This window comes from Anas platyrhynchos, chromosome 13 (assembly GCF_047663525.1).
Source record: "Anas platyrhynchos isolate ZD024472 breed Pekin duck chromosome 13, IASCAAS_PekinDuck_T2T, whole genome shotgun sequence".
NCBI classification, from domain to species: Eukaryota; Metazoa; Chordata; class Aves; order Anseriformes; family Anatidae; genus Anas; species Anas platyrhynchos.
The window spans coordinates 6,378,054-6,405,202 of NC_092599.1; the positions used below are offsets into that span (position 1 = coordinate 6,378,054).

A 27,149-nucleotide genomic window follows, 5' to 3' on the forward strand; every position below is an offset into this window, starting at 1 on the left:
GCCAGTTCTTCATAACTAACACTACAACTTCTTTAGGAATGAAAGTATGTTGTCCCATACCTTCTTCAAACTCATTAATCTTTGCTGATTTTTTTCCAAAGCTTGCCCTCTGCCCACTCACACAGCTAAAAGATAGACAGCTTGTTTGCCAAGTAAATGACATTCGCAGTGCTTAGGAGTATGTGTCTGTTTTGACTTAGGTTTTGGCTTTGCAGCGACTTTCATGCAAGCCCTAGACACATTTTTAAGCAGAGTTACTAGCAGAAAGGACTAGAAAAGGAATTTGGAGGTTTGGAACTCAGATTTTTCTTGTTGCTTGTATAATAAAGGATTTCAGTGCTTATACAAAGCAGCACAACCCCACTTTTTGAAGTTAGCTGTCTGGTGCTTCACAGCTTCTGAAAAGACTTGTGCTCCCAGGTCACCAAGGTATTTCCTAAAATCCTATGTAACTGCCCTATGTAGAGAGACACTTGAGAAAAAACACGAGAGGCAGGATGTATCTGAACGATAGCTTTATAACCCCTGCCCTGTAGGCAACTTAGAGCTGGGCACACTCGTGCAGGGCACCAGGAGCTGTGGTTGAGTGCTCCAGGCTGAGGATCACTGACCGGTGACTTTGCCCGTGGCTTTCCCCTTTGCTTATTGTGTGAGGGGTGTGCAGTAGCAGGGAGCTCCCCATGCCCTACTCTCAGCATCCAGTCCCAGAAGCCTCATCTGTGCCTTGGCTGGGAGAGAAAATCAGCTTTCTCCTACCAGCTTCCAAACTGCAACAAGAGTAGCACTGAAAACAAAAACCAACAGAATAAAACCAATGGGAAGAGATGGCTGAAAGAAGCAACCCTCCAATATTAGGCACTCGTAAGTGGTGATGATTTCAGGCAGACTGTATGCTCCCTGACAGAGGGGAGCGGGAGGGAAGGCGGCTGGTGTACGGTGGATAGATGCCTCCTTCCTGTGGATGAAAGAAAGCATTCAATTGCCTTGTGGTGAAATGCTTTTGGCTCTAGACTCGGGTGGAGACACCCACGCCCAGGTGCCTGGGGCTGGCGATGCACAAGTGCGGACCGATAAGGCACCTCCTGAATACTCAGGTCTGAACCCTGCCAAGGGTGCATGCGAACTTCAAAATCTTTCGGTCTGGCAGCACTCCCCACCTCGCAGGGCAGAGGGAAGACAGGGACTGCTTTTTCCTGTAAGCCTCAGAGGGTGTCCAAGCAGGAGAGAGGATTGAACAAAACCAGGACTAATATCCCTTGCTGATATCTCAATGCTATGGGGCTAATTAAACCTGTCCTATATATCAGGGGGCTAAGGAAGGGTGCTGCTGCCAGGTCCTAACGTCACCATGCAGTCCATGGAGAAAGAGTAGCTTCTCCCCAGCATAACAGCATCTGTGTTAGGCTGTTGCTCTGATTCACTTCTGGAGGAGCCTCTCTCCCTCCTTCCCTCCAACTCATGCTTGTAAGACTTCCCTATAAGCGGGTGCCAAATGCCTCCTGCCCCATGGTATCGTTGGGGAATATTTGCAGGCTGCAGTGTTGTTTCCTAATCAGGTTGTTATGTACCCACCCCGTATACATCGCCTCTCGTAAGAGTGGTGTGGGAGGCAGGCACTGGCTGGTGCAGAGGAGTTTGGAAAAGGCTGGTTGGGCTGATGGGGCTGTTGTTTTTCTCCTCAGAATACTCTCTTACAACAACCTAACCAGGCTGGACGAGGGAAGCTTGGCAGACCTCGGGGGACTGCACGTACTGCGATTGAGCCACAACTCCATCAATCATATTGCAGAAGGTGCCTTCAAGGGACTGAAAAACCTGCGCGTCCTGTAAGTTGCTCTCAACTTGTCAGATAATGCAATACCCACCTTCCCTCTACAGTTTATGTTCTTCCAAACTCTTCTCCTTCTCTTTGCTTTGCAGCTGTTTCTCAGCTGCAAACTCCCCTACACGCAGCTCCGTTGTCTTGAGCATCTGTTGTGTTTACCCGTTATTCAAATTCAATGAACTTCTATTTTTTAATTAAGAGTAGTAAATTGCAACTGGACTACTCACTGTTGTAGGGTGCTTTTTAATTAGGGAGCCCCAAAAGCTCCCGCAGGAGCTCCTGGCTGCTCCCCTCCCCTCTCCAGAGGCTGCCCGCTCGGCGCCTTCACCTGAAACCCCACCAAGTTCCCAGCACCCGAGTTACAGAACTGGCCAAGCTTCCAGACTTGTTGAGTTCAGCAGGCTGATTTAATTCTTCCTTCAGAAGGAAGAAAACACACTTTGATACCTTTATTCCTCTTCAGAAGCCCATTATGGTCTGGGTAATGAAAAGGAAATGGGAACAGAGAGATCTCCCCTCTTTACAGTACTTCTCGCATCCCACTCTTCCCTTTATTGAAGTTCACAGTGGAGGAAGTAACTGGAAAGTGAGTTTGGGTTTTGTTTGTCCCCCCCCGCCTTTTTTTTTTTTTAAACTTAAGCCAAAGCCTTTCAGCCACTGGGCATTCAGAAAGGGCCTTCTCGGAGGCAGCTGTCAAGACCGGAACTAAAGGTTTCCAAAGAAAAATGGAGGGGAAGGGGAGCTGGCCGGTCCCTTTGCTCGGCAGTGAATGTGGAGCCTCTTTTATGTTCAGGGCTAAGGGGGGGGAGGAGGAGAGGGAGTGTGTGAGCGAGCTCTAATTTAATAAAGAGAAAGGCCCATTGGGTCCTGCACCTGGTGAAAAAGACCCGAGCATGCTTTAATTATGGCCCATTGTTGGGGAGCCTTTGGTGGGTGTGAAACTGCTGAAATGTGGAGCTATTCAAATAGAGGTCAGGCCTAGAGACCTCAGAGCACAATGATTAACAAGGCTTCGAGCATTCAAGCTCAGCCAGCCAGAAAGAATAGGAAATTGGCAACAGGGGCTGGGAGAGGAGTTTGAATACAAAGAGAGCCAGGCCAAAGTACCCCACTCTTTTTTTTTTTTTTCTCTTTATTTTCACCCATTTGTTGGGAAGGTTTTTTTCCTCCTTTCTAACACTAAACCTTTGAGCTGCCTCTGGATGAACAAGCAATACCGTTTTCTTTTCCTTTTTCAAGAAAACACAATGTGTGGCAGTCAATTAATAAAAGTGCATGTCAGAGGGTTCCTGCGGGCTGTTCCCACTTGTCTGCCTTTGCCATGGGAAAGGCTTCGCTGGTCCAAAGACCAGTAGCCAGTGGTGGAACTGAGCAGGACAAATGTCTGAGAAGGGATTTTTTCCTTAAAAACCAGACAAACAGAACAACTGGCATGGGCTTGGCAACTGTAGGGGAAGGGTAGAAACTCAGCTCCGGGAGGATATATTTGGTCTCACCCATCTTAGATAGCACAGTAACTGTCAGCACATCAAACCAGCTCTCCTGGCATTGTCTCTTCTGCCACCACAGCATTCTTTGTGCCCAGACCCCACTGGGGCGTTGGGTTTTTCTCCATCCTCTTGGCATAGACATACCCACAGATCACCCTGACATCCGTAATAATGCTGGCTAAGGCGAGTGTTCCCCAGGGCCACGGCAGTCAGGTCGCACGCTGAAGGCAGCTGAGAAAGAGGATTTGTGGCTTTTGGCCATCGCCTTTCACATCTTTAATTCACACACCAAGGCTGAGAAAGCCCACAGCCAGCTTAGGTACTGAGGGCAAAAAGCTCAGCCCCATCCCCACTGAGGAAAGGCATGTGCATACCGAAGCTGCAGGGTTAGTTCAGGATTAATATTGTTCTCTTCATATGTTTTGTTGTGTATTTGTGCATCATAGCCCCGAAGTTGTACTGTGATACCTGTGCCTGGCATTTTAAGAAATACAGGGGGCTTTGTTTTAGATTTTTTTTTGTTTTGGTATGTTTAAACTGGGATTGTTCTGATAATAATCTTCAAAAGGTGCGAAAGAGCACCTGAGGGTTCAGGGGGTTATCTGGATGATTTTGCTTTGTTGTTGGTTTTTGCTAGGTTTTAAATCTGAATGATGTAACAAAACCAACAAAGCCTATTTATTTTTTCCTTTCTTTTTACTTACCATTAGAAATGATAAATTTCTGTCTGTGTTGCTGGGTACTCATTTCTAGCTGGAACCAAAGCGCAGGGGGGAAGGATTTTTAAACAGACTGTTTAAACAGCTTTTGTGGATCTTTTTGTTTGTTCTGTGTGCTTGTTTTTCTTCAGACCCCTTTGACTTTCATAATTGATGGTGGATTTGAAAGCCAAAAGAAGCGAACTCTGAAAAAGGAATTCTTACTCTTTTTTTTCAACAGTTACACAGAGTTAGGCTTGTGCAATAGTGATAGGGTTTTCCTTTGTTGAGCTTTCAAGTTCATTGCCAGAAAAAAAATGCAGTTTCATAGAAAATGAACCAAGTCATCTTCCTAAGATATGGCTGTAGACAAATAACTGTAGACAGGAATAGCCAAATTTATCAATTTATGATGGTAGCATTTAGGGACAACTGTTAAACCTTTGCTGTTCAGGTTTAATGTGGCCTCTATCCTGGTGGAATTTGAATTGAGTGAGAAAATGAAGAAATTATTTGCCTTCAGTGGGCACCATCTGTGTGCAGTGAAACTTCACCATCGGAGACTTAACGCTGATGTAGGTCTTTCCTCACCTCATCTTACCTACCAGTTCCCTTCAGTTGTTTCAGTTTACTTTGAGGACTTTGAGCTCTTTTTCCTCCTGCTTAGAAATACAGAGAAGGTCTAAAACCTACATATTTTAAACAGTAGCTATCAGCTACTGTTGCCTCAGAAGCAGAGGGGTTCAGCTAGAAAAAAAGCTGGTTTTAGAATACATCAACTCAACGTGGGGCAGTGCAGGAAAAGCAGTTTTTATGTTATTGCTGCGGGACTCAGCTTTTTCTGCTGAGTGTCACGAGGAAATGGGAAGCTCGCTCTTTGCCATTCTCAAAGTTTCTGTTTGTTTTGAATGATGACCCTAGGATTTAGACACTGATTATGAGCTTTCTCTTGTCCTCTCCCCAGGGAACTGGACCACAACGACATCTCAGGCACGATAGAAGATACCAACGGAGCCTTCACAGGCCTAGAAAACCTGAGCAAGCTGTGAGTATCCCTGGTTCTGAAGTTGTGCAAAACAGTTGTGTGCCTGTGTGGGTCGGGTCTCTCCCCTCTGCAGTCTTCCTTCCCTTGGAACAAGTTAGAAATCAACAGAAAATCTGAGACATGGTGGTTTTGCAGGCTCCCTGCAGGAGTACAGATGGGGTTATCAAGCACTCGTGTTTCTAAGCAGGCAGGAGGCGATCCTAGGCAGTGACCATCACTTACTGTGTTGGATGCTGCAGGGAGGAAACACCAGGGAGAGTAACTTCAGTTCTTTTCAGATATGAGATTGAGCACAACTGGTCTTTGCTTCCAAAAGCACACAGCAACAAAAGACCCCTTGCAATCTTCAGCGAAGCAGTGATTGATGCAGCGAGTAACAATAAACAGAAGAGAAAAATCTTACCATTTCCTGTTACAACAGAGGGTTGAAGCAGGATTCGTTTCTGTGGGATACTCTGTCTGAGAATGATCTTTTGGGCTTGCTTCCATGTGCAGTGACAATAAAAGGCACCATGGGGCATAGACTCTTAAAGAGATAAAAAGAAACCTAAGGCAAGCATGCGCCTTGCAAATGTTTATTGCTTGCTTGGCCCTCGCAAGTATTTTCACATTGCTCTGTACTTGTTCGTGTTCCATTTGAAATCAGTTACATAAATCAGCGCTGTCAGGGAAGTCTCTGATGGCTTGTGACAAATCAAGAGCCTTTCTAATCATTACCTCTTGCCTTTGTTTAAGTTCTCAGCACCCCCCCATCACGCTGTCTCTGATGCTGCGATGGCACAGCTAGAGGTGCAGTAAAAGTACCTCGATGGAGAGCAGATGGCTAGAATGAATCCTGGCGGGCGGTATATTGTCCTGTTCTCATTACAGCCTCCTGGGGGAGTGGGAAGAGCCGTGGCAGGGCTGGTGGGGATGTGACGCTGAGATGGAGGAGGAAAAATGGAAGGCACAGACGTAGATGGCATGGGATCGTTGCTGAGGGGAGTCGCTGGATCCAAGGAGAGGGGAACCAAGCTGTAGCTACAAGTAAAGCGAGGCAAAAGGTGGGGAAGGAGCTGAGGACAGGGGGAGGCAGGCAGAGAGGTGAGAGATGTGTGGGAGGGAGAGCGGGCAGTCAGGAGATATTCCCACGAGCTGCCAGAAAAAAGGCAGAGGCGGCAGATGTGGTGGGGGAGGAGGTGGCTTGGCTGACGCTGCCAAAGTTTTGGTGCTTCTGCTGAAACCAGTAAGAATGGCCGGAGGGGCAGTGGGAGCAGAGGCCTTGTCCAGAGGGAATTGCAGGCTGAAGGACTGAATCTGAAAGTTGTGCTGCTTCGACAAGGGAGAGCAAGCAGGAGGAATGAGTGGGGGGTCAGGCAGAGGCCAGGAGGTGCGGGAGGAGGGCAGGAGCCTGCAGGGCTGTGCGGGGTGGGTGCGTGGGGCTCAGGGCAGGGCAGCTCTCGATCCCTGTGAGCTGTGGCCTGTCTGACAGCAGCCAGCACAGCAGCGGCTTCGGAAGGTGGCCAGTTTTCTTGCCATAGGATGGAGAGAGGAGCAGAGAAGTCGCTGGAGTCATTCATGGTCACTGTAGGGCTGGAAACCCCTCGGAATATGAGATTAGTGCATTCCGGAGCATTCTGGAGACTTGGGGGTGTTCACTCTTAGAGGGATCTGCACAGCTCTGCTCCAGCTCATCAGCACTTAAATCCCCAACATGTAATTTCTTCTAAGACTGAAATGAGTGTTATTCTTGCAGGGATTTTTTTTTTCTTAAATAAAGTAAAATATCAGCCTCTACAGAGGTTTCACTGCCTGATTTAAAGCCTGTGTTTAAACTGTCAATAGGCTTTAAATGCATTAGCATACAAAAAATAAATGGGCACTTCAGAGGAGACCTTCCAATGAATTAATAATCACCTCAGCTCTGTGGAGATTGCCTTAAAAGCTGCTCCCCTTTGATCTGGCACAGATTAGCCTCTGAAAGGATTTAGCCAGGAGAGGGCTGTTCGCTGAAATGAAGGTGTTAAACTGAGAGGTGGGGAGGGCAGCCACTTTAGCCTTCTCTGAATTATATATGAAGCTCTCCAGGCTGGAGAGCACAGGCCTAAATTAAAACGTTTCTGCAAGAAAGGGAGAGTCAAAGAAGCACCGAAGCGTAAAAAGCATCGGTGGGCTCGCCGGGGAGCGCCGCGCTCCCTAATTATTCAAGCTGCCCAACGCACCCGCTTTCTTGACGGCTCACTCAGTGACCGAGGTCTTCCTGCAGGTGCAGAACTGGCTGGGGGAAGAAAATGCTGCTTCCTAATGAACTGCGTGCCTGGCGTGCAGTTACACTCGTGCAGTCACCGGGAGAGCTCGCTTGTGCCCAGCTCCACGGAGCGCGGCTGGGCTGAGTGGCTCTGTGTGCGCCTCCCTCTGAAGGGGGCCGCTGGGTTCAGAGCATGCCCCCGAGTCAGAGAAGGGGCTGTCTGAGGTCTGAAAGGCATCGTGGCTTTAATGAGTTGGCTGGAGCGCAGTGTCATTCCCAGTGCGTTGTGTATTTCCCATGGATGTAACCATCAAAGCGTAGGCACCATCACACGCAGCGCAGAGATGGGTGTATCCACCCCCCAGGCTCCCTGCTTGCCTCTGCCCGGATGGGTAAATTGACAGAATCGGTATCTCAGATTCTCAAAGTTCAAGATCTGCTGTAAACCACACGCAGAAATCTCCAGTTATCAAATCCAAACCCAGCACAGCGCTCGTTCAGGATTATGGTTCATAAATGAGTTTGTCTGGCTGCTGCCATGTGGCCCGTGTGCATACAGTGAGTGAGTTACCCTATTAACTGTTCTAATGGGCTTCTCAGAGCCTGCATTAAGACAAGATACCTTTTACCAGATGAAGGTACACGTGCCTGCAGACAGCCCTTGCTGCTTGGGGTGTTGTATAAAGCTTATAGCTTGCATAAAGCTTGTGTATGTAGCTTGTGTACAGCTGTTGCTTTATACACTGATGTAGTGTAAAACGCAGTAAGGAGAAGCTCTGATACGCTGGTTTTGGAGCTGTAAGAGGATGCTCAGGACAGCTCTCTAGGTATTTAGAACAATGCCCCTCCTAGAGCAGGCTACTGCTCTCTGGAGCCTTGCTGAGCCCCATTTTTCCTTCTGCTCGGTGTGGCACAGAAGCTGTTCTTTCTGGGTGGCAGTGGCAAGCCACCAGCTTGTCCCAACACTCGGATGGTGCTTTGTGGAGAGCCCTGAGAAGCTCCTGCAAATGGATGAGCTCAGATAATGGCCACACGTTTCATCTCGTACCCCAGCCTCCTTTCTGCAGCTGGTAGCGAGCAGTGCAGTGAGCACAATTTTGGAGCCTCATTAGCACGTAGGTGGCACCCTGTGTTTGAGGGAAGAATCTTGCAGGAAAACCCAACCAAGCAGAGCACCTGACGTGGCAGTCCTTTTAGCGGAGCTGTCAGCAGTGACTTGTGCTGGACACCGTGTGAAGCAAGGGGGGGGATAAAAGATGTAAAAGATGCACCTGGAAGACAAACCTCACACAGAGAGAGCTGGGGGAAGGAAAGAATTTCCTAATTAACGACATCGGTGGATGTTTTTTTTTAAACAGTTGAGGGGCTCATCCATTTTGCATGAACCCTGCCCCTGAGCAGTCAGCACCGGTCAATATTTACAGAGCCCTGTACCTCTGCCAGCAGCAGCTGGGCTGGGCTGGGCTGCCTGCAGCTGCCTCGGCCGGTGGGGAGGAAGGCTCCGCGGCCACAGATGGAGGCAGGCGTGCTCCTCAGCTCAGGGCTGTCTGTGCATTATTGCCTTTTCTCTTCTTCCCTTTGGCCCTCGAACTCACCGCTCTGCTCTTATTTATTGTGTAAAATGTTGTGTTTGTAAGAGGCCAAGGAAGGAAGTCGGCGCTCCCGTGGGCGAGGTGCTGTGAGCACGCAGCCCAGAGGCAGCCCCTGGATGCGGATACCCGATCAGGCCGAGCTGCAGCGAACAGATCGCTGCTCTTCTACTGCCTGGGAAGAAGTCAGAAATGAAAAGTGGTGCAGGGAGAGTCCCAAATCCTGTTAAACTGTCATTGCATTAATCCTGTCCACAGCCAGCCATCAAAGACTGGAGGGACCTTTCCAAGCATGGGAGCAAACCTGCCTCTTTCCGTGATACGGCACATTCCCTTTTGTGCTGTCATCACTATTAAATTCGAATACAGATAAAAGGATTTAATTTCAGGAGCGGGAAAGCGAGTGCACTGCAGCCCTCTTAATCTGCACGCAGTTCAGATTTCCTGGGACTTGCACCGAGCGCGTCCATCAGATAAAGCCACGCTAATTGTGTTCCTTCTTTTTCTGCCTCCCTCTCCCCGTTTGCTTTCTGTTTATCTGGCACTGGATGTTTGGAAACTGCAGAACTCTGTTTGGAAACAAGATCAAGTCGGTGGCCAAGAAAGCGTTCTCAGGGTTGGAGGCCCTGGAGCACCTGTGAGTAACCCACCATGCCTTGGAGTTGGGGAAGGGGGGGCTGCCAAAAGTAGCTGCTTGAGAGATCTGCTAGCAATTTAATAGCGTCTTTGTAAACTGAGAAGCCAGTCCATTTGTGGGGGCCACCTGCTTCCTTCTCATTATAAGTCCGCCTCAACTTTGGCCTTTTTTTGTGCCAGGAACAAAGTTATAGAACATATGGCAAATCTGCATGCTCTTAATTTTTTGATTTGTTCTTGGATAAATATCGCCTTGCACATTGCTTCTTTGCAGGCAGTTAGCGATGAAAATTGGCGGTTTCAGATGTAGGGCTCCCTCCTCTTCCCCTGCCCAGACTTCCTGCTAAATCTGGAGGCTGGCAAAGGAGCGCCTATGATACAGGCACCAAACATCCCCGTCCAGCTCCGCTGCCTAAGAGCGATTTGCAAGAAGTGCCTTTTGGCTGCTGCTGTGTAATATTTTTTCTGTCCCAAGGCTGATGACTCCAGCAGCGATTCATGAATAGCTTCCTTTCTGAACTAAGACAAGTCAGAGTACGTGAGATGCTGCTCTGGATGTCACATTGGCCACTGATCCTAAGAAATGGTGTGGCCACTGAGAGCATATTGAGGGGTGAGGACTGTGACTGGGGGGCACCACCTGCAATAAAGGGTCCCTTACTAACACCGGACTGAGATTTCTTCTGCAAGCAGTGCTGGCATTTGTCTGTCCCGCACTTCACCCTAAATCTGACACTGTCCTCCTTCAGAGGACAAGGGATTTTTTTTTAATTAGCGACAGTTGCAAGGGAAGCTTTTAAGAATACCTTCCTGTGGAAACATTGCAGTGTTTTTCAAGCACTCTAATATCCTCTCAAAGTCACTTTCAAATAACTTCTCAGATGCCGTTTAGTGCAAGTATTGGCTTTCTTTACGTTTGCTGAAGGTCTGGCCTGGGATTCAACATTCCTGACTATCTTTGGTTATTGAGAGGGCTGAGGAATTTCTGAGCCCCGGGTGATGGAGGTAGCTGAGACTGAGAAAGGGTAGTGAGCAGGTGGGCTATGGACTGACTTGGCGATTTATTCCTGAGGTTTTTGCTTCCTTACTATTGCTCAGCAATACTTGTTCAATATTAAAACATTTTGTGGAAAGCTGTTTCTGTGAGCTGCGAGTGCATGCTGTCCTAACAAGGAGCCGCCACCTCACCTCCTGCTGCCAGTCTTTGCTTAAATACGGAGAGATTTTGTCACATCCCTTTTGCTCAAACCACCTCTGTTTGTGTTCTGCAGGAACCTTGGAGATAACGCCATCCGCTCCATTCAAGCAGACGCTTTTGCTAAGATGAAGAGCCTGCGGCAGCTGTAAGTAATTGTGCTGTGCACACCATTAAGGAGGCATGGATTTTTCTTGCCCTGGACGTGAGAAGTAGCACGTTGTTTGCAAGGGGGTGTTATTCACATTACCACTCATTTATATCCTCCTCCCGCTGTCCTCCTCGGCGGGGTATTTTTACACACGAGTAGCTGTCATGGGAACATCTTGCATTTAATAGTGAGTGAAATTAGATCATCGAGACAGGTTCCTCCAGCAGGTTCGCATCTGTGCAATTATTCATCTCCGCTCAGGAAGTCCAGCCCTGGTCCTGTTGCCATCTCTCCTTCTCACGCCGTCACAGCTTTAATCCCAGTGGCCCATCTGCTCCTCTGCCGTGCCTATGTTTAGGGTCCGCGTACAGCACTGACATTTCAGTGATAAGCACCATTTGAGCTGAATCCGCTTGTCATCCAGCCTTCTGGTGTAAAAATACGGATGTGTTATCAGAGCTGCTGCTTGTGCTCCAGCCTGGGCTCCGTGCTGTTATCAGACACTGTTTCTAGTCTTGCCTGGTTTCCTTTCCTCCTCTTCTCTATAAATATTTAATCCACGTCAGTGCATTTGCTGCATTCTGGAGTAGTGCAAAGTCTGTGGAACAAGGAGTCACTTCTTTGGTATTCGGGCAGGTTCAGGATCTTCTTCCTGACTTTGAAAATGGGAATCGGGTAATGCTAGCAAGGACAGTGAGTACCTGTGACTGTGGAGTAAGACAAACGTTGCACGCTCACTGCCTCTTTGACCACTTTATCTGCTGCATCTATTGCATTGTTGAAACAAAACTGAGGAAAAAATCTGATCTAATTAGAGAAGAGCTTGTGGGATGCCAGATATTGTGAAGGAGCCTTTATGTCTTAGCAAAGGTGGCTTTCAGAGATGACATACAAGTGCAGAATACGTTTTATTAAAATCTTAAATCCTAAGGGTCTCTCTGACCTCTCCCAGCTAGCCAGCAGTGTTTATGCCATCACCTAATTTAGGGGCAGCACATCTGTCTAGGACAGCAAAGCAGACAAGTTTGGAAGGGCAAATCCCTGTGCTCCCTCATTCCATCCCTCTCCAGTCCACTTCTTCCTTTTCACTTTTCAGGGCTAGTTTCTTCAGGATTTCCCAAGATTTTCAGGTATAAAAACGGGAGGAGATTTACACCTTCCTACCACACAGTGCTGCAGTTGGGATTCTGCTGTGCTGTTGCTTCTCTGCTATTGCACAACCTGCAGCACTGCGGGGCAATTTCTCTGCAAGTCCCTGGGGCACCCCATGCATTTGGTGTGAGGGATCAGCCTGGCTTTTCCTAGGATCTTAGACCAAACCAGACCACTCTGAATTCCCTGTTGATGTAAACATGCAGCTCTCCACTACCCTCAGAGCTATGCTGAGCTACAATTTGGCCCAGATTTAAAAAAAAAAAAAAGCTCCAAAAATGAAGCTCCCCTTCATTTGCATCTTTTTCCCATTTATTTTTTTTAACAGAAGCTGCTGAGTTACTGTTAGGATGCTGAGAAATGGTTTTGTACCATTTGTTTCCCAACTGGTCACTGCCTGCTGCCGGGGACCACTCTGAAAGTGGATAATAATTATAAGGCACCAGGGGGCACAGGACTGGGTTGCTGTATGCAGAGATGAAACGCTGCTTAAATGTGTGATGTATTTTGCTTCATTACTGCCTTGAGGACAGCCCTGCGCTCCTTTTTTCCTTCCACCCATGCTGAGGGGAGGGGAGGAATGTGACCAACATGAAAGGGCCGGGAGCTTTGCAGCCTTCTCTCCACGCAGGAGTCACAGCAGGCTCGTGTTGGTTTTGTTCCCCTGCAGCCACATAAACAGCGACAGCTTCCTCTGCGACTGCCAGCTGAAGTGGTTGCCCCCGTGGTTAGTGGAGAAGGAGCTGCAATCCTTCGTGGTGGCCACCTGCGCCCATCCTGAGTCACTGAAGAGCAAGAGCATTTTTGCCGTCCTGCCAGAAAGTTTTGTGTGTGGTAAGTCTTGCCTGTGTGTTTTGAGGTTGTATGAAGGGCAGAACTCACTTGGGAAACATTTTCTTTGACTACTAGCATGTTATTACGAGAGGGTTTCTGTTTTGTTTTGTTATTCAATGGGATCAAAGGAAGCCCAAGCCTGCATTTTAAAAATTTGTCATTGGCTACAATTTATTTCCCACCAAAACCACACAGCGCATTGCTTGCATGTAGTGTATTCCGTACAGAGCTCCCTGAGTATTAAATCAAAAGGGACTAATGCTTGTTCCAGTTCTGAACGGGGCAGCACAGCTGCACAGTCCTCTTGGGTTGATATTACCAAGACTGCAGCTATCATTTTATTCCTGCGGCGGCGCTTTGAGCTTGTTGTGTAGCCCTGTGTTCCTCGCTCATCTTTCCTCCCTCTTGGAAACAAGAGCAAAGTGTTAAGAAGAGCAGAATCCCTCCATTGCAGCTCCTTTTATTGGTCCAGGGAGGTGTCACACATAACCCACCGACCACTAACAGTTGCGTTATAATCTTCTTTTTGCTTCTGCTGCTGTTTTTTCATCTAAATGGTGTTCACCTACATAAACACCTGGTTTTGGGAGCCAGTCCCTGCTCAGTGGTGCCAAGCATCGTGGCTCCTAGGTGGGGCTGCACATGGCTGCTGGATGGAGAACTGAGCTTCTGCACACACCACTGAGCTCAGCTCAGCACGTGACTTGCATTAAAAACTGAGCGAAAGCTTTGTTCCAGCTGCTGTCCCACGTCCCTCAGGTCTGAGTGCTAGGGCTGATATATAGCCTCTGTCAGAGCGAGACCGGGAGGCTTGCTGCATTCGCGGGGAAGACACGATCACGAAGGCTCCATCTCCACAGCAACATCACAAAGTGAAGACAGTTTTGCTTCTCCAAGGCCTCCAGGCACACTAGTGTTCCTGGTTCCAGAGGCCTGGCTGCTTAATTAAACCTTAGTCAAATATTAAATTACACCATTTGTAGAAATCTAATAAATGAATCTGCTTGGAACCCTGCTAAAACCAACAGTCTTCAGGGCAGAGCAAGAGTGTACAAAGCTTTCCACCCTGGACGGGTGACAGGCGAATACAGCTGCTTCTGTTTTGAGTGCAGGCTGCAGTTATCCTAAACCAGGCTCCTGAGCCTTATCCGCAGAGGTGGCATTTGCAGCCCTGTGCTTTAGCTGCCCCCCTGCTCTCTCCTCCAGCTTTGTCCTAGCGCAGACCTTTTTGAGGTTCAGCCTCACTGGTGAGGGGAGATGGGCACCTTCAGGGTGCTTCAGGTCTCTGAGCCACTGCCTGACTCCGCTGATCTCAGCAGAAACCAGAGGAACAGAGCCCTGGAGCTGTGCACGGCACATCTGCGCTGTCCCAAAGGTGGAGCTGTGTAAGAGCAAGCAGTTTTTCTGGTGTACACAACAGTGGATGTACGGGCAGATGTGCAGTAATGTGCACTTCCACACTCGTTTTCTGTTGCATCTCTGCCTGTCCCAGTTTGCCCTCGCAGCCCAGCACTAACCGTGCTTGCTCTTGTCCCTCAGATGATGTCCCCAAGCCTCAGATCATCATCCAGCCTGAGACAACGGTGGCAGTCCTCGGCAAGGACATCCGCTTCACTTGCTCGGCTGCCAGCAGCAGCAGCTCCCCCATGATGTTTGCGTGGAAGAAGGACAACGAGATGCTGCACAACGCCGAGATTGAGAACTTTGCCCACGTGCGGGCGAAGGACGGGGAGGTGATGGAGTACACCACCATCCTGCACCTCCGCCACGTCACCTTCGCCCACGAAGGCCGCTACCAGTGCATCATCACCAACCACTTCGGCTCCACCTACTCCAGCAAGGCCCGGCTCACTGTTAATGGTGAGTAGAAAGCTGCTTTCTGGTTCCTGCCCTCACCCTGAGGTGGTTCAGTTCTCTGGGGCCCGCTTTTGGCTGGCTGTAACCCTCAGTTACTCCTGAGGGCCCATTCCTGCTGGTGAGAAGCTCCCAGCCAGTTCACACCAGCTTCTTGCATCGCTGGGTGCTGAGAAACGCTGTGTGAGGTGCACGGGCCAGGCTTGTGACGGCTGCCATGCAGCCAAGCACTTCTGCACACTCTCAGTGGCGTTAGTCACCTGTCTGTGGCTGTTCCAAAAGAGTCTTTGCCCATAGGAATGAAAAAGGATAGAAATAAGAGTGATGATAGTGATTGAAAGCTCTCTGTAGGAGGGATAGTGGGGTTTGGTTCAGGTTAATTACAGAAGAAAATCAGTTCTGATCCCAGCTCGAACGATGCTGTGTGTGGGGGCACCTCGGCCAGGTACGTGCTGTAGAAATGTGGGGTTAGCCCTCAGCAGCTGAGATGTCTACAAGCCACCCGCATCCACGTCCTGCCTGGGAACCAAAGCAGTTTGAACTGCCTGGAAGACGGCGCGTTCCCCAGGGAACTGCTCACCTCTCTTCTTGTTTTTCTCCCACCAGTGCTGCCCTCCTTTATCAAAACTCCCCACGACATCACCAGCCGGACAGGGACGACGGCGCGGCTGGAGTGTGCGGCTGAAGGAGACCCCACCCCACAGATTGCCTGGCAGAAAGATGGGGGCACCGACTTCCCCGCCGCCCGGGAGCGCCGCATGCACGTCATGCCCGACGATGACGTCTTCTTCATCACCGATGTGAAGATCGAAGACATGGGCGTCTACAGCTGCACAGCTCAGAACCCCGCAGGGTCTGTGCTGGCCAACGCCACCCTGACTGTCCTGGGTAAGATGTCTTAGTGCCCCTGAGGGACCACGTGGGAACTGGAAGGGATTGCAGTCCAGGCTCTCTGGCAGTTGCAGACACAGAAATGGGACAGAGGTGGTACTTACTCTGTGTTAATCTTATTTCATCCTTTTACACTGTAGTTAACTAATGAAAAATACCCACTAATTAAAAAAGGAGCTTTGAGTCACATTTCCTCTTGTGCCAGGGAAGCCCCTCTAACCACGCTATTTCCTGGCTGGGAAAATTACTTCAAGAGGAAATTGCACTCCTCTTCTCAGGCCCTACCCGATTATCCATGTGTCAGCCATTGCCCCTGATCCTGGGGCATTTCTTTGCTGGGAAGACCAACGCCAGCTGGTTAAGAGAAGGCTTTGGTTGTGATTTGGTTGTGACCTGTCGTGGTGTGCTCCTGGGCCATGGCCACACAGCGCATTGCTGTGTATTTGTCTGCAGAAACACCAGTTGCGTTCAGTACTGTTAAAAGAAATTGTCACACCACAATAATTAATTTTGGCATTTATTCCCTGCAGAGACACCGTCTTTGATCCACCCGCTGGAGGACCACGTGGTGTCTGTAGGTGAGACCGTGGCTCTCCAGTGCAAAGCCACGGGGAGCCCACCCCCGCGCATCACCTGGCTGAAAGGCGACCAGCCCCTGGTGGTGACGGAAAGGCATCACTTCACCTCCGGCAACCAGCTGCTCATCGTCAGGAACGTTATCCTGGAAGACGCTGGGAAATACACCTGTGAAATGTCCAACACCCTGGGGACGGAGCGCGCGCACAGCCACGTCAGCATCTTGCAGTCCCTGGGCTGTCGGAAGGACCGTACCACGGTGGGCATCATCACCATCGCTGTGGTGTGCAGCATCGTGCTCACCTCCCTGGTCTGGGTCTGCATCATCTACCAAACCAGGAAGAAGAGCGAGGAGTACAGCGTCACCAACACAGGTACCTCTCCTCTCCTGCTGAGGCTTTCCTTAATCTTTTGTCTTGTCATGCTTCCCACTGAGGTCAGACTGGCATGTCGGGTAGCCACAATCACACTGGAAAAGCAATTGGCTTATCTCTGTGGTTCTCGTGGCTACCAAAGCTGGAACCAGCATTCGCTTGCTGCTGAAACATGCTTAGAGCTGTGTTTCTCTCCTTGGCTGGCTCTCCAGCTTGGTCTTTTCCACTTGGAAGTATTTTTTTTTTTTTTTTCCCTTGCTTTGCTACTTTGATGTTGTATGACCATAAATGCTAACTCTCGAGACAGTCTAGTCTGGATTGCGCCCATGATGCTGGGAACCTGTCTTCTTGGGAATCTGTATTTTCAAAGGCTTTGTATTCAAAACATGGCAAGAATAGACTTGGAAGCTGGAAAACCCTTTTCCATGTTGCTTGTAAGAGCTGTTGTAACCCTACTGATGAGGGGCATCCCTCACTTTTTGGGCAAAGAAGAAGCGGTGTTTACTGCTTCCTGCTGAGCTTCAAAGGGGATCATTTGGTGCACTAAAAGTAAATGGTGCAGTGAAGAAAACCTCTCCTGCCCTCAACTTTATACAGCTTCTGTACAGAAGTGTGGCAGAACCAGCTTAGGGTTTCCGTTCCCTTCTTGGCTTTGCAGCCTTGCTGTGTTACTGCTAGCCTTAGAGTAGTGTGGCACGGTGTTCTGGAGACATGAGCTAGGTAGGAGGTATTGGGTACCATGTGGCTGGTGCAATGTGTAAGTAAGTAGGTGGGATTTTCTCTTCCTTTTTATTCAGTCCTGGTGTATTTGAGTTTCATTTGGTGTTTGTATGACAGAGGTGTGTGGCATTTTGGTGTTTGTATGACTGAAATCGCCTGATAAGAAGTGGGGAAAGCCCAGGGTAGCTAAGGGGGGGCTTAGACGGCCTGCTTAAGTGAATCAAAATGCCTGCTCCCCAGAAGTCTGTTGCTTATGACTTTGCCTCATTTGATTCAAGTCCTCGGTCTCCCATTCTGAATTTCTGGGGATAAGGATTTGCATGTTCTGAAGAGCCAGCTCCCCTGCAACCTACCTCGTACTGACCGTGCCAAATGCAAACATTCAGAATGGCTTAGCGGCATTAAACCTCCCAGCTTCGGGCTTTGAAAAGGCAGGAGCAGGGACTCTGAGGGGCACGGGGTATTTTGGCAGCTCAACTCTAATTCATTGCACTTAGGGAAAATAGCATGGTCCCAAACAATAATAATTTGGTCCCAAATTCCTCTTGCATATGTGCTTTTAGATGCAATGAAAGCAGAAGCCTTTACGTCCTACTAGGAATTCATATTTCTCTACTCCCATTGCTCTAGATGAGACTATTGTGCCTCCAGACGTGCCGAGCTACTTGTCTTCACAAGGGACTCTTTCTGACAGGCAGGAAGCGGTCGTCAGAGTAGATAACCAACAGCCTAACGGGCACGTAGACAGCAATGGTGAGAACCAGTTTAATTATTTCTTCTGTAATGCTGTATCTGAATTTGATATGAGGAGGGAAAAATCATAGTACAAAGTACTTAGTGCTTGTTAAGAGTTATCTGAAAGATCTTCACCATGTAATTCTCCAGCTACTGCACTTATGCAAAACAAGGATCTGTCTTTGGCTTTACAAAGCCACCCTCTCCCAGTAATAGCTACATTTATGCATGGAGACTGCTTCAGAAACTGCTCAGTCAGGCCCGAAGGAGTACCTTTTTGCTAATTTTGGATTAGTTCTTTGGCACCAGAGCTACCCCTGGTTAAGCTCTAGTAGAGAACACATTAGCATTGCCTGTCCCTGCCTTCGGGCTTAGAAATTAATGCTGGGATGTTACAGTATTTAAACACAGTACATTAGGGAGGAAAAGGTAAGTGTTCTGAACTAAGATTCTCCTACGATTATGCAGCATTTATTCTGTTAAACATTAACTTAAACTTATCTATTACCTCCATTGCTATTTTTCTCCCTTTTGGAGTTTTTACATGTATGTTAGAAATGAGGCTAACAGCCATTTGGCTGAGGGCAGATGGTTGTAATCCTAAGCCAGATGGTTCATTTGTTGCAGGTATGTGTCAGACTGATGCTGGAAGGTGTCCAGATGTTGAAGCTCCCACTGTAGGCTGCAGACAGCCAAAGCTATGTATCGGCTATAATAAAGACACTTGGAAAACTGAAGACATGGCTGATGGAATGCTTGTTCCAGATAAGACAGGTACAAAATCCATTAATCTGGAAAGGTATTTCGTGTTTGTACAGATCAGAAAGCCCTCCAAGTCAGACAGCATTAAGACAAGAAATTGTTACCTTCAGAAGAAAGAAAAAAAAAAAAAGCCCAGAATGATTCTCAGGTGTGAGTACACTAAATTTACTTTCTCCTGCTTGCTTTGATCCTCTATCAAACTTGGATAGTTTGAATTTGAGGAACCATCAGAAAGAGGCAGACTAAAGCTCATGATAGCCATGGCTTGCAGCTGGCTGATCGGTATTTTGATTTGAGCTAGTCCTGAAAGCACTTTCAAACTGAAGGTGTTAAAATTTTTCATGACCTTTAAAGGGGCTGCCAACTTCAAAGCTCAGCATTAAAAAAAAAAATCAAAATGTAAATGTTGGTTTGGGCACTCCACCTGATTATCTTCTCTTTGCCAATTTCTTGGTTCTATTTTTAGGATGAGTTTTGTGTTCTTGTGCTGTATTGTAGTGTCCACTGAAAAACAGCCAGTGAAACACATTTTCTCTCCAGGAGAAACTGTAAAGTTGAATAATGGAAAGCTGTCAAGTGCACTAAGAAAGTTAACTTTCAAACCTTAGAAGCTCCTTTCATCTTGCTGCTTTGAATTCTGCTCATCTGTTATTCCCACTAGCAGTAATAAAGCATCTTGAGATAACAATACATTTTGACAGTGATCTCTGTAAAGCAGCAGCACAAAAATAAGAAAGGTAACTTGGTATTATAAAACACTTATAGAAAAGTTTCACTTTCTAATTCTGCCTTGACTAGAAAGTTTAAAAAAGAAATAAGCACACAATTATTTAAAAAAGTCATCACTTCTTAGGAGTTAAACCAACCAAACAAAAGCTGCGAAATAAACGCATTAATTGGAACTACTTTTTGTGATAGGACAGCTACCGAGTTCCGAAAACCACAAGTATTTACTAGCCCTGTATAAAACCCGAGATGTGTCCATATTATTTAGTGAGAGATTCCCACACTGCTGAGGGACAGATGAGCTAAACAGAGTTGCCTTTTCCTTCCGCAATTTGTGTGCTCCGGTGCTGACACATTCCAGCTGGTTGACCCCTGTTTGTTGCTGTTCTCCCTTCCTCCCGCACAGGCTACGGCCTGCCAGTCGTGTGCGCGGACTGCAGCGGCAGCACGGACAGCATGAACGTCCACATTTACCCCAGGGAGCCGGAGTACTACTCCGAAGGCCTTAAGACTCTGGATAACACCTACCACAACGCACTGAGCAGCAAGGAGCGGAGCAGGAAGAGGGCTGCAGGCACCGGCCTTCTCCACCCGCAGCAGTGCAATGGGATCGCCAGCGGCAGGAGGACGGAAACGGACGGGACCCTGTACCCCAGCAACCACGACAGGATAGGGCCCGGGAGCACAACCAGCCCGCTGCTAGCAGACAAACACGGTACGTCGCCCCCCTGGGATGCCTTTCTCTCCCCAGCTGTTCCACAGCATCACTGGGGTTACATCAGAGCCCTGTTTTTTAACTTCTATCAGCTTTTTAAACTTGGCTCAAGAGTATGAATGACAGTGGCAGGGTTGGTTTTATGAGGCGCGCTGTCAGGCCAAGCCAGCTGGCTCCAACCACCAGCTAACCACACTGGTTCTTTCCTTTTCCGCAGGCTCTTCACAATCAGTAGCAAAGCCTTCAGAGCTTAACAACCTGAATTTGGTGAGAGCTTCACCATCAGGAGGGTCACTAAAGCAACTGAACGTGCTTCCTGAAGCTTCCCCAACACTACTGGACTTGCAGAGCGAAGCAGAAGTGAAACAGGCTCTCCTGTCCAACGGCTACGCACCCACGGCGTGCGACTCCATTCCTGAGTTCAAGCCACCAAACAGATCGATAGACTGAGAGGACAGACTGCCATGTGCAAATTAACAAACACGCTATTATTATTATTATTATTTTTTGCACAGAGTATATAGGCTACTTACTTCTACCTCAAATCCTGAACTGATGACCTGTCAAAGGCAACACAGCTGAGGTATGAGAAACAAGCTTGTATGGGGAACAAACTCCTGTTCGAGCGTCATCTGTCTGTACATAGTTTAAAACTTCCCTGAGAAGTATGAAGCGTTCAAAAGTTGACTTGCATATGAAGCACATAAATGCAAGGGATTATTGTGTAAAGAGAAAAGTATTTGATACAATTGTACATAAGAGTTTTCATATATAAATATATATATATATATAAATATATATATATCTTTTACAGAGGCTATTTTAATCTTTAGTGCATGGAAAACTGAGTGAAATTTTACAATTTTGGCAATATTGTTTTCAGTATCAGGTTGCTGTTAAACTTCGTGAGAGAAATAATTCTGGTGCCTTAAATGCATAAGCAGAACTTTAAAAAGCCAGACTGTTCCAAAGGGATTGTCCTCTTTTCAATGGAAGTTCCTTTAAATCAAGGATCAATTGGGTTACTTAGCACAAATTTCCTTCCCCTTTGAAATTTATTGCACTTAACACGTTTAAACAGAGATCTGCAACTGTTTCAAATGAAGTTTATACGAAAAAAAACAAACAAGCAGTGAGAAATTACATAGCAACCTGATTTTCTCCTGTTTGTGGAAGAACTTAAATTCCCTTAGTTTTCAAAATTGCAGAAAAATTAGTATTTGAACTGTGACTGTGCTACATTAGAGTGGACCACACAAGCAGCACTAAATAATTCAGCAACAGGGCAGAGCCCCAGAACTACCCTGCTATCATGGCTGGTGAACAGCCATTACCAAAATAAATAATTCATGCAGTAAACTGTGGGGTGGTCCCAGACATTGCACCCTGCAAAAGCCTCCTAGCAGAAGGCATTATCTGCCCACACGTGCTCTTACAGCCCTGCTCACCTACAGAGCCCAGTGCAGACATTTCCCCCCGAACGGACACAGCTTCACCTGTACAAGGTGCGCCTGGTGAGCCAGCCTGGCCCTGTGAAGCAGAAGGAACAACCTTGGCCAGTACAATGCATTTGCTACCCAAGAAAAACACATCTATTCTGGAGGGAGTTTGAACCCGTGCAGCTGTTTTGACAACAAAACCTAGGCCAACAGCTGTGCCATGAATTCATACAATGCTTTTACCTTTTTTTCCTACAACCCAGCATTAGGCTTTCTTGTTTGACACCACTACCCTGAGCTGCAGCCAGACTCTGTATGTGAATGTACCCGCCTCAAATGAATTACGGTGCTCCGTGCAGCAATGCTAAGCAATGCAGAAATACCCTCACTTAGAAGGGAAACTGTGTATTTAGGGTTGAAAGTTCTCTTTTAAATGGAAATGTCCCAAATATTTTATGTGGTCTTTTAAGTTCATCCATGAACGGGGGAAAAAAAATACCTACGTTGGTGAAACAGATCTTTGTCACGTCTAACTTCACTACAAAGCTTTTTGTTCCTAGAAAGGCTGCTTTCTGTTGGTACCTGTGGATGGAGGACTCCCTTCCAGCTATTTGTAATTTGAGTTCTGCTAATACGCGGTTGCTAACCCTGGTGATGACTACTTTGGGGAAAGGTTTTTTGGGGGAGTTGTTACTTTTTTCCTTAGGAGCAACACAAACGCCAGTCCCACTGAAGCAGAGTCTAGTGGAAATCCACCTTTGTTAGGGCTGTGGCTCAAAACAAGCGCTAGAAATAGGGGCAGAAAGGCTGCATTTGGGGTTCAGATTCATTACTTCTGGATCTGCCTGAGCCCTACCACGCAAAGAAGCTGCACGCTGCCCTGCACCAGCACAGCACCCATTCATTTTAAGCTGTTCATGCCCAACCTTAGCTCAAGAAGCCACCACCTCCCCTCAGGGAAGGACCTCTGCCTTTTGCCTAGCAGCTGGGGGGAGTCTGGCCGCAAGCTATCCCCCCGAGCCCCCCGTTAATGAAGCAAGGCGTAATTGAGCCACGTACCTGTCTGTACCAGTCCTGACCATTGACGCATTTGCACTTTGAGACAGGTGGCTAACGATGTTGAGTGCCAAGCCTACTCCAAGAAAAGGAAGAGGACGTTAGACAATTATAAACCGAGCGCGTTTTTCCCTTTAGTCAAGGGCTAAAGGAACCAACTGACAAGGGGAAAACAGTGGGACCGGGAAGAGGGGGAAAGACCGACCCAACTGCCTCCTTGGGCTGGCGACGCGTCATCACCACTGCAGACACAAAGCATATTTGCCACGTTAACATTTGCAAATGATGTTTCTAAATAAAGTTAACTGCCTAACGTTATGACTTCCACTAAATATGTGAATTTGCTGCTTCTAAGAGGCAATGTGAAAGAGGAAGTATTACTTTTGTGTACAAAGTTATTTATTTATTAGAAAATTTGGTACAATGTTGTACATTGACAAACATGTAAGATATTGAAGTGTCTAACAAATGGCATTGAAGTGTCTTTAATAAAGGTTCATTTATAATATTACAGCTTTTTTGTTGAGTGAGCTTTTGGGAGTTTCAGTTGAAAATTAAATAAAATTCTAATCCATTGCTACACTCTTTTCTGTCTTTCTCTAATGAAAATGCAGAGTAACTGCCAGAATATCCGCTTGTGAAATTAGATCCCCAAATTTAACATCAGATACTGCGGATCAGCGTGAGATTCTGGCAGTCGGGCTTGTGGATGGGGTGGAATTTGGGGGCTGCATTGAAAGATACAATAAAGAACTCATACGAAACACACTTCTAAGATATCAGCTGCGTAAGTATCTGGCAAGTACCCTTCTCTTGGCACTGAGAGCAAAACAGATGGGGGTGGGTTAGTGTGTAAAAAAACAGGGCCAGGACAGCCCCAGAGTCAGCTGCAGTTTTGAACACCTCTGGCTTGCTCAAATCCAAACCCCACCCTCTACAGAAATTCCGGAGGCAGCTTTGGAGATAAGCATGAATTTTTGCTCTAGCTAAAATCTCAACTCAATTTCTGTATATCATTTACAAAATAAAGTATTTCCTTCTCCAAATTCTAACCTTGAATATAATGCAGCTTTTCTGAGACTACACTGCTAAATCCCTTAACACATTAAAGTACTTTAAAATGGAAAAGCAAGAGCCTTTAAGAAGCTGCTGCCTTGAGCTTCAAGTTTTCTTATCCACATTATCTCAGTAACAAAATAAAATGAATTTTTCAAGTTTCAGTAAACTTGAAATAACAGCCAAAACGTGGCTAAACCTCAAGGCAAACAGGCAGGATGGGAAAAGAAAACAAACAACCGAGGAGCATTTGCCAAGTTCCCCCCTAGTCCCATCACCAAAGGTGCCATTTGCAGCGGGCTCAGCCAGCTGCGTGCACACCAGCCCCTCGCCACCACTCGCCTGGTGCCGTGCCGAGATGCAGAGCCGGTCTGTCAGCGCGAGGGACAAGGGAGCAGCGTGGGGGCTGCTGGAAATGCTGAACAGGTCGGCGAGGCCAGCCTGGATATGATACCTGGTTTTGGCAGCACAGCTGGAAGGTGTTGGGTCTCACTCAGGTGGCAGCGCCACTTTGTGTGGCAAGAGGCACGTGTCCAGGTGGGGTCTGAGCCTTGCCTCACCTGCTGCGTGTTCAACCTCGGCAAACTAAAGCAGGAGCACACGCTGATTCGCACAGCCATTAATAAGTTAGCACGGACAAACAACCTTAATACAACAGCATTGCAACAGTCTCCCCCCACCCCATGCACTGTTGTTTGCCAAAAATTTGGCTTTTTTTTTTTTTTTAAGTGGTGATGACAAAACTGGTTATGTAAATATTAAGTAACAACAACAACAACCCAGTATTTGGACCCGAGGACTACGAGGCGTGATTACTTTCAGCTCAAGTAATTAAACAGCCCAACTGCAGCCCTAGCCCCCTCAGCTGCTTGAAGAGCTTTAACAGAAAATATGAGTTCACTTTTAAGACTAGGTAATAAATCTCTCCCCCACCCCCCGTGCCCCTAAAATCAGGCCTGCTCTACATAAAGCTTCATAAACGACACAGCCGTGGACGTGCTGTGCTGTGCCAGGGCAACTGGGAGACGCAACCAGCCAAGATCGGACTGGGTTGAAATTCACCATTTTAATTGAAGCTAATTTGTAAGAATTACGGCCTTTGTTTCGCACATTTGACTCATTCGTCAATTATTTTCTAAGTTTTGGACTCCACAAAGCCTGATGGCTGTGTCAGGGGATGACAGGGCAATAAAACAGCCCCCCTCATGACCGATGCCCATGGCTGTGTCTCGGGGCAGCACTGCCCATTGCTCCGGGCTGAGGCTCTGCCCATGCCCCTGCCCCCAGACTCCCTACACCTGGGCGGCTTCCCAGTGAGGAGCACACCCTAAGGTTAAGTTAGAGCACCCCAAGGTGCTCTAACCCTGGCCGATCATTTTTTCCCCCGTGTTCTGGTGATCATTTTAACCCAGTAATTTCACCACCCGTTCACCAAGCTTGTCCCAGCACCAGCCTGGCCCCACAGCTCCTCCTTCCCAACAGGAGAGCAGCACCAGAGGTTCCCTCTGCTTGCCAGCAGCCCCCTGAGCCCTTTGGGTCCGTCCATATTTCGCCAGGAGAACTTGGGCGTTCTCCCTGCCCTGCCTTCCCAGCCTCCCTCCTGGGCTTTACCATTTCCAAACTCCTGCTCCTTCAGCTGCTGAGGGAGGAAGACCTAAAAAAGGCCCAACTGCACGTCTTTGCGGAGGCACAGCTGTAAAATAATCCAACCCCGGGCTTTTACTGGAGAAATGTGAGTCTAATTAATAAAGCTGCACTGGTGACCAGGCAGGAATGCTTGCTGTGCACCTGTAGGTATAAACAGGAATATAAACTTTCACAAATATGGCTCAAATCAGAAACAAATGGATTATTGTCTTTTACAAAGAGCCCTCCCAACCCGGAATACTTTCAGTGCTGTAGGAGGGCAGCAGGCCGTAACTCTATCGGCCCCTTCCACCAGCAGTAAAACCCTCCCCGCGTTACGAGGCAGGTGCCACCGAATTATGAAAACTTGCTTTATTTCAGCCTCCCCGCCATCCGGAGGTTTGCAGAACACTTCCCCTGCAGGAGTTCTCCCAACGCCTTTCTCAGGCACCGTAATTAGCTGTTTACCCCCCAAACATCACTTTTTTTTGGCACGACTCTCCCGATGACTTCACTCACTTTCCGTGCAGGAAAATTTCACATTTGGGAAATGGGATTATTTGAGGATTTACTTTTCTCTAACAGCGAGAGCGGCGCTCGGGCTGCTCGGCAGCTGCTGCGGGCACGGCGAGGAGGCGGCAGGAGAGGAAGGCTGAGCTCACGGCCGGGCTCCTCCGGCTCTTCACAGGACAGAGGCAGGAGCTGGGTCAGAGCAGCAGCTCGCGCGTCTTCTCGTAGGTCCCCAGGAAGATGAACCCTCCCAGGCTGATGGCTGCCATCCGCGGGACAACACCTGCAAACAAGCTGAAGGCAAAGGAAAGGCGGCTTCAGGGTGAGTGGCTGCTGTGTGGCTGCCTGCAGGGGCTTCAGAAAACAAAGCCAAGAGAAACCGTCTCAGATAAGAAGTGCCCTGTGTCCCGCCACCCCATCCAGCCTTAGCAGAGGTGCACTGAGGCCAGGACCTGCTCTCTCTGCCAGGAGCTACCCCACCACAGACCCAGCACCACGGCCAACCCCCAAAAACACACAGCGTGATCAGCCATGACGGGTTTTAGGTGCCTGATCCTAACAGCTCTTGGAAGTTAACAGGGAACTGATGCAAAGCCCATCACCCTACACATCTAAGCTCACAGTTGGTCTAATAACTCCACGACAGCCCGGCGTATCCTCCCCGAGGATTACAGGCTTCATTACAGGCTTCCTTCGTTGCGAGCAAGGATTAAACACCAGGCTCGGACCTATTTGGCTTCCTCTGCCGACTGAGCGCCCGCACCGTGGGAGGCCTCGTGCAGCGAGCTCCAGATGGGCTGTACGGGAATGCTGCTGCCCTGGGCTCTGCCGCCGAGCTCCCACTGCTCCTGCCCAGCTCAGGGCCTCATGCCATGCCCTCGTGCCATGCCCTGAGAGAAAAAGCATGCCCCGAGCAGCCGGGGTGCTCAGCAGCTCTCACTGCGCTGCTCAGGGCGAGCTGTGCCTGCGGGAACTCCACTTTCCGCTGTAATGAGCTTTGCTAAGGAGCCTGGAGCAGCCGGGCAGATGGAAACATTTTATGGCTTTACTAGACAGCAATTGGGTCTATTACCATAATGACAGCTTTAAACCAGAGTAATTTGTACAAGGCATGTACGGACAGAGCGCTGGTGGGGTAAATCCTCCGGTGCAGCACCCCGCTGCGTCAGGCAGCCCCAGCGCAGGAGCAGCATCACCAGAGCTGCACGTTCAAGACCAAACAGGGGCAGATAACTGAGTTACCCGGGAGCTGCAGCCCTGGCAGCAC

General features: G+C 48.3%; 2 protein-coding genes across 14 annotated transcripts in view; one reads left to right on the top strand and one right to left on the bottom strand.

The window, feature by feature from the left end:
- Positions 1 to 23,270, top strand: part of LRIG1 (leucine rich repeats and immunoglobulin like domains 1) — an 85,443-nt gene extending 62,173 nt beyond the window's left edge. The window contains 12 exon segments of the mRNA XM_027467906.3: positions 1,683 to 1,826; positions 4,978 to 5,058; positions 9,440 to 9,511; positions 10,782 to 10,853; positions 12,679 to 12,842; positions 14,382 to 14,702; positions 15,303 to 15,584; positions 16,118 to 16,537; positions 17,888 to 18,010; positions 18,602 to 18,766; positions 19,887 to 20,195; positions 20,413 to 23,270. Of these exon segments, the coding sequence (XP_027323707.3) occupies positions 1,683 to 1,826; positions 4,978 to 5,058; positions 9,440 to 9,511; positions 10,782 to 10,853; positions 12,679 to 12,842; positions 14,382 to 14,702; positions 15,303 to 15,584; positions 16,118 to 16,537; positions 17,888 to 18,010; positions 18,602 to 18,766; positions 19,887 to 20,195; positions 20,413 to 20,645 (2,386 nt within the window). The 3' untranslated portion in view covers positions 20,646 to 23,270.
- Positions 23,271 to 25,729: 2,459 nt separating this feature from the next.
- SLC25A26 (solute carrier family 25 member 26) overlaps positions 25,730 to 27,149 on the bottom strand; it is a 96,570-nt gene continuing 95,150 nt past the window's right edge. For all 13 annotated transcript variants that reach the window (XM_072044545.1, XM_072044546.1, XM_072044538.1 and 10 more), the window contains one exon: positions 25,730 to 26,176. In XM_072044545.1, the coding sequence (XP_071900646.1) occupies positions 26,080 to 26,176 (97 nt within the window). In that variant the 3' untranslated portion in view covers positions 25,730 to 26,079. The remainder of the gene's footprint in view (positions 26,177 to 27,149) is intronic.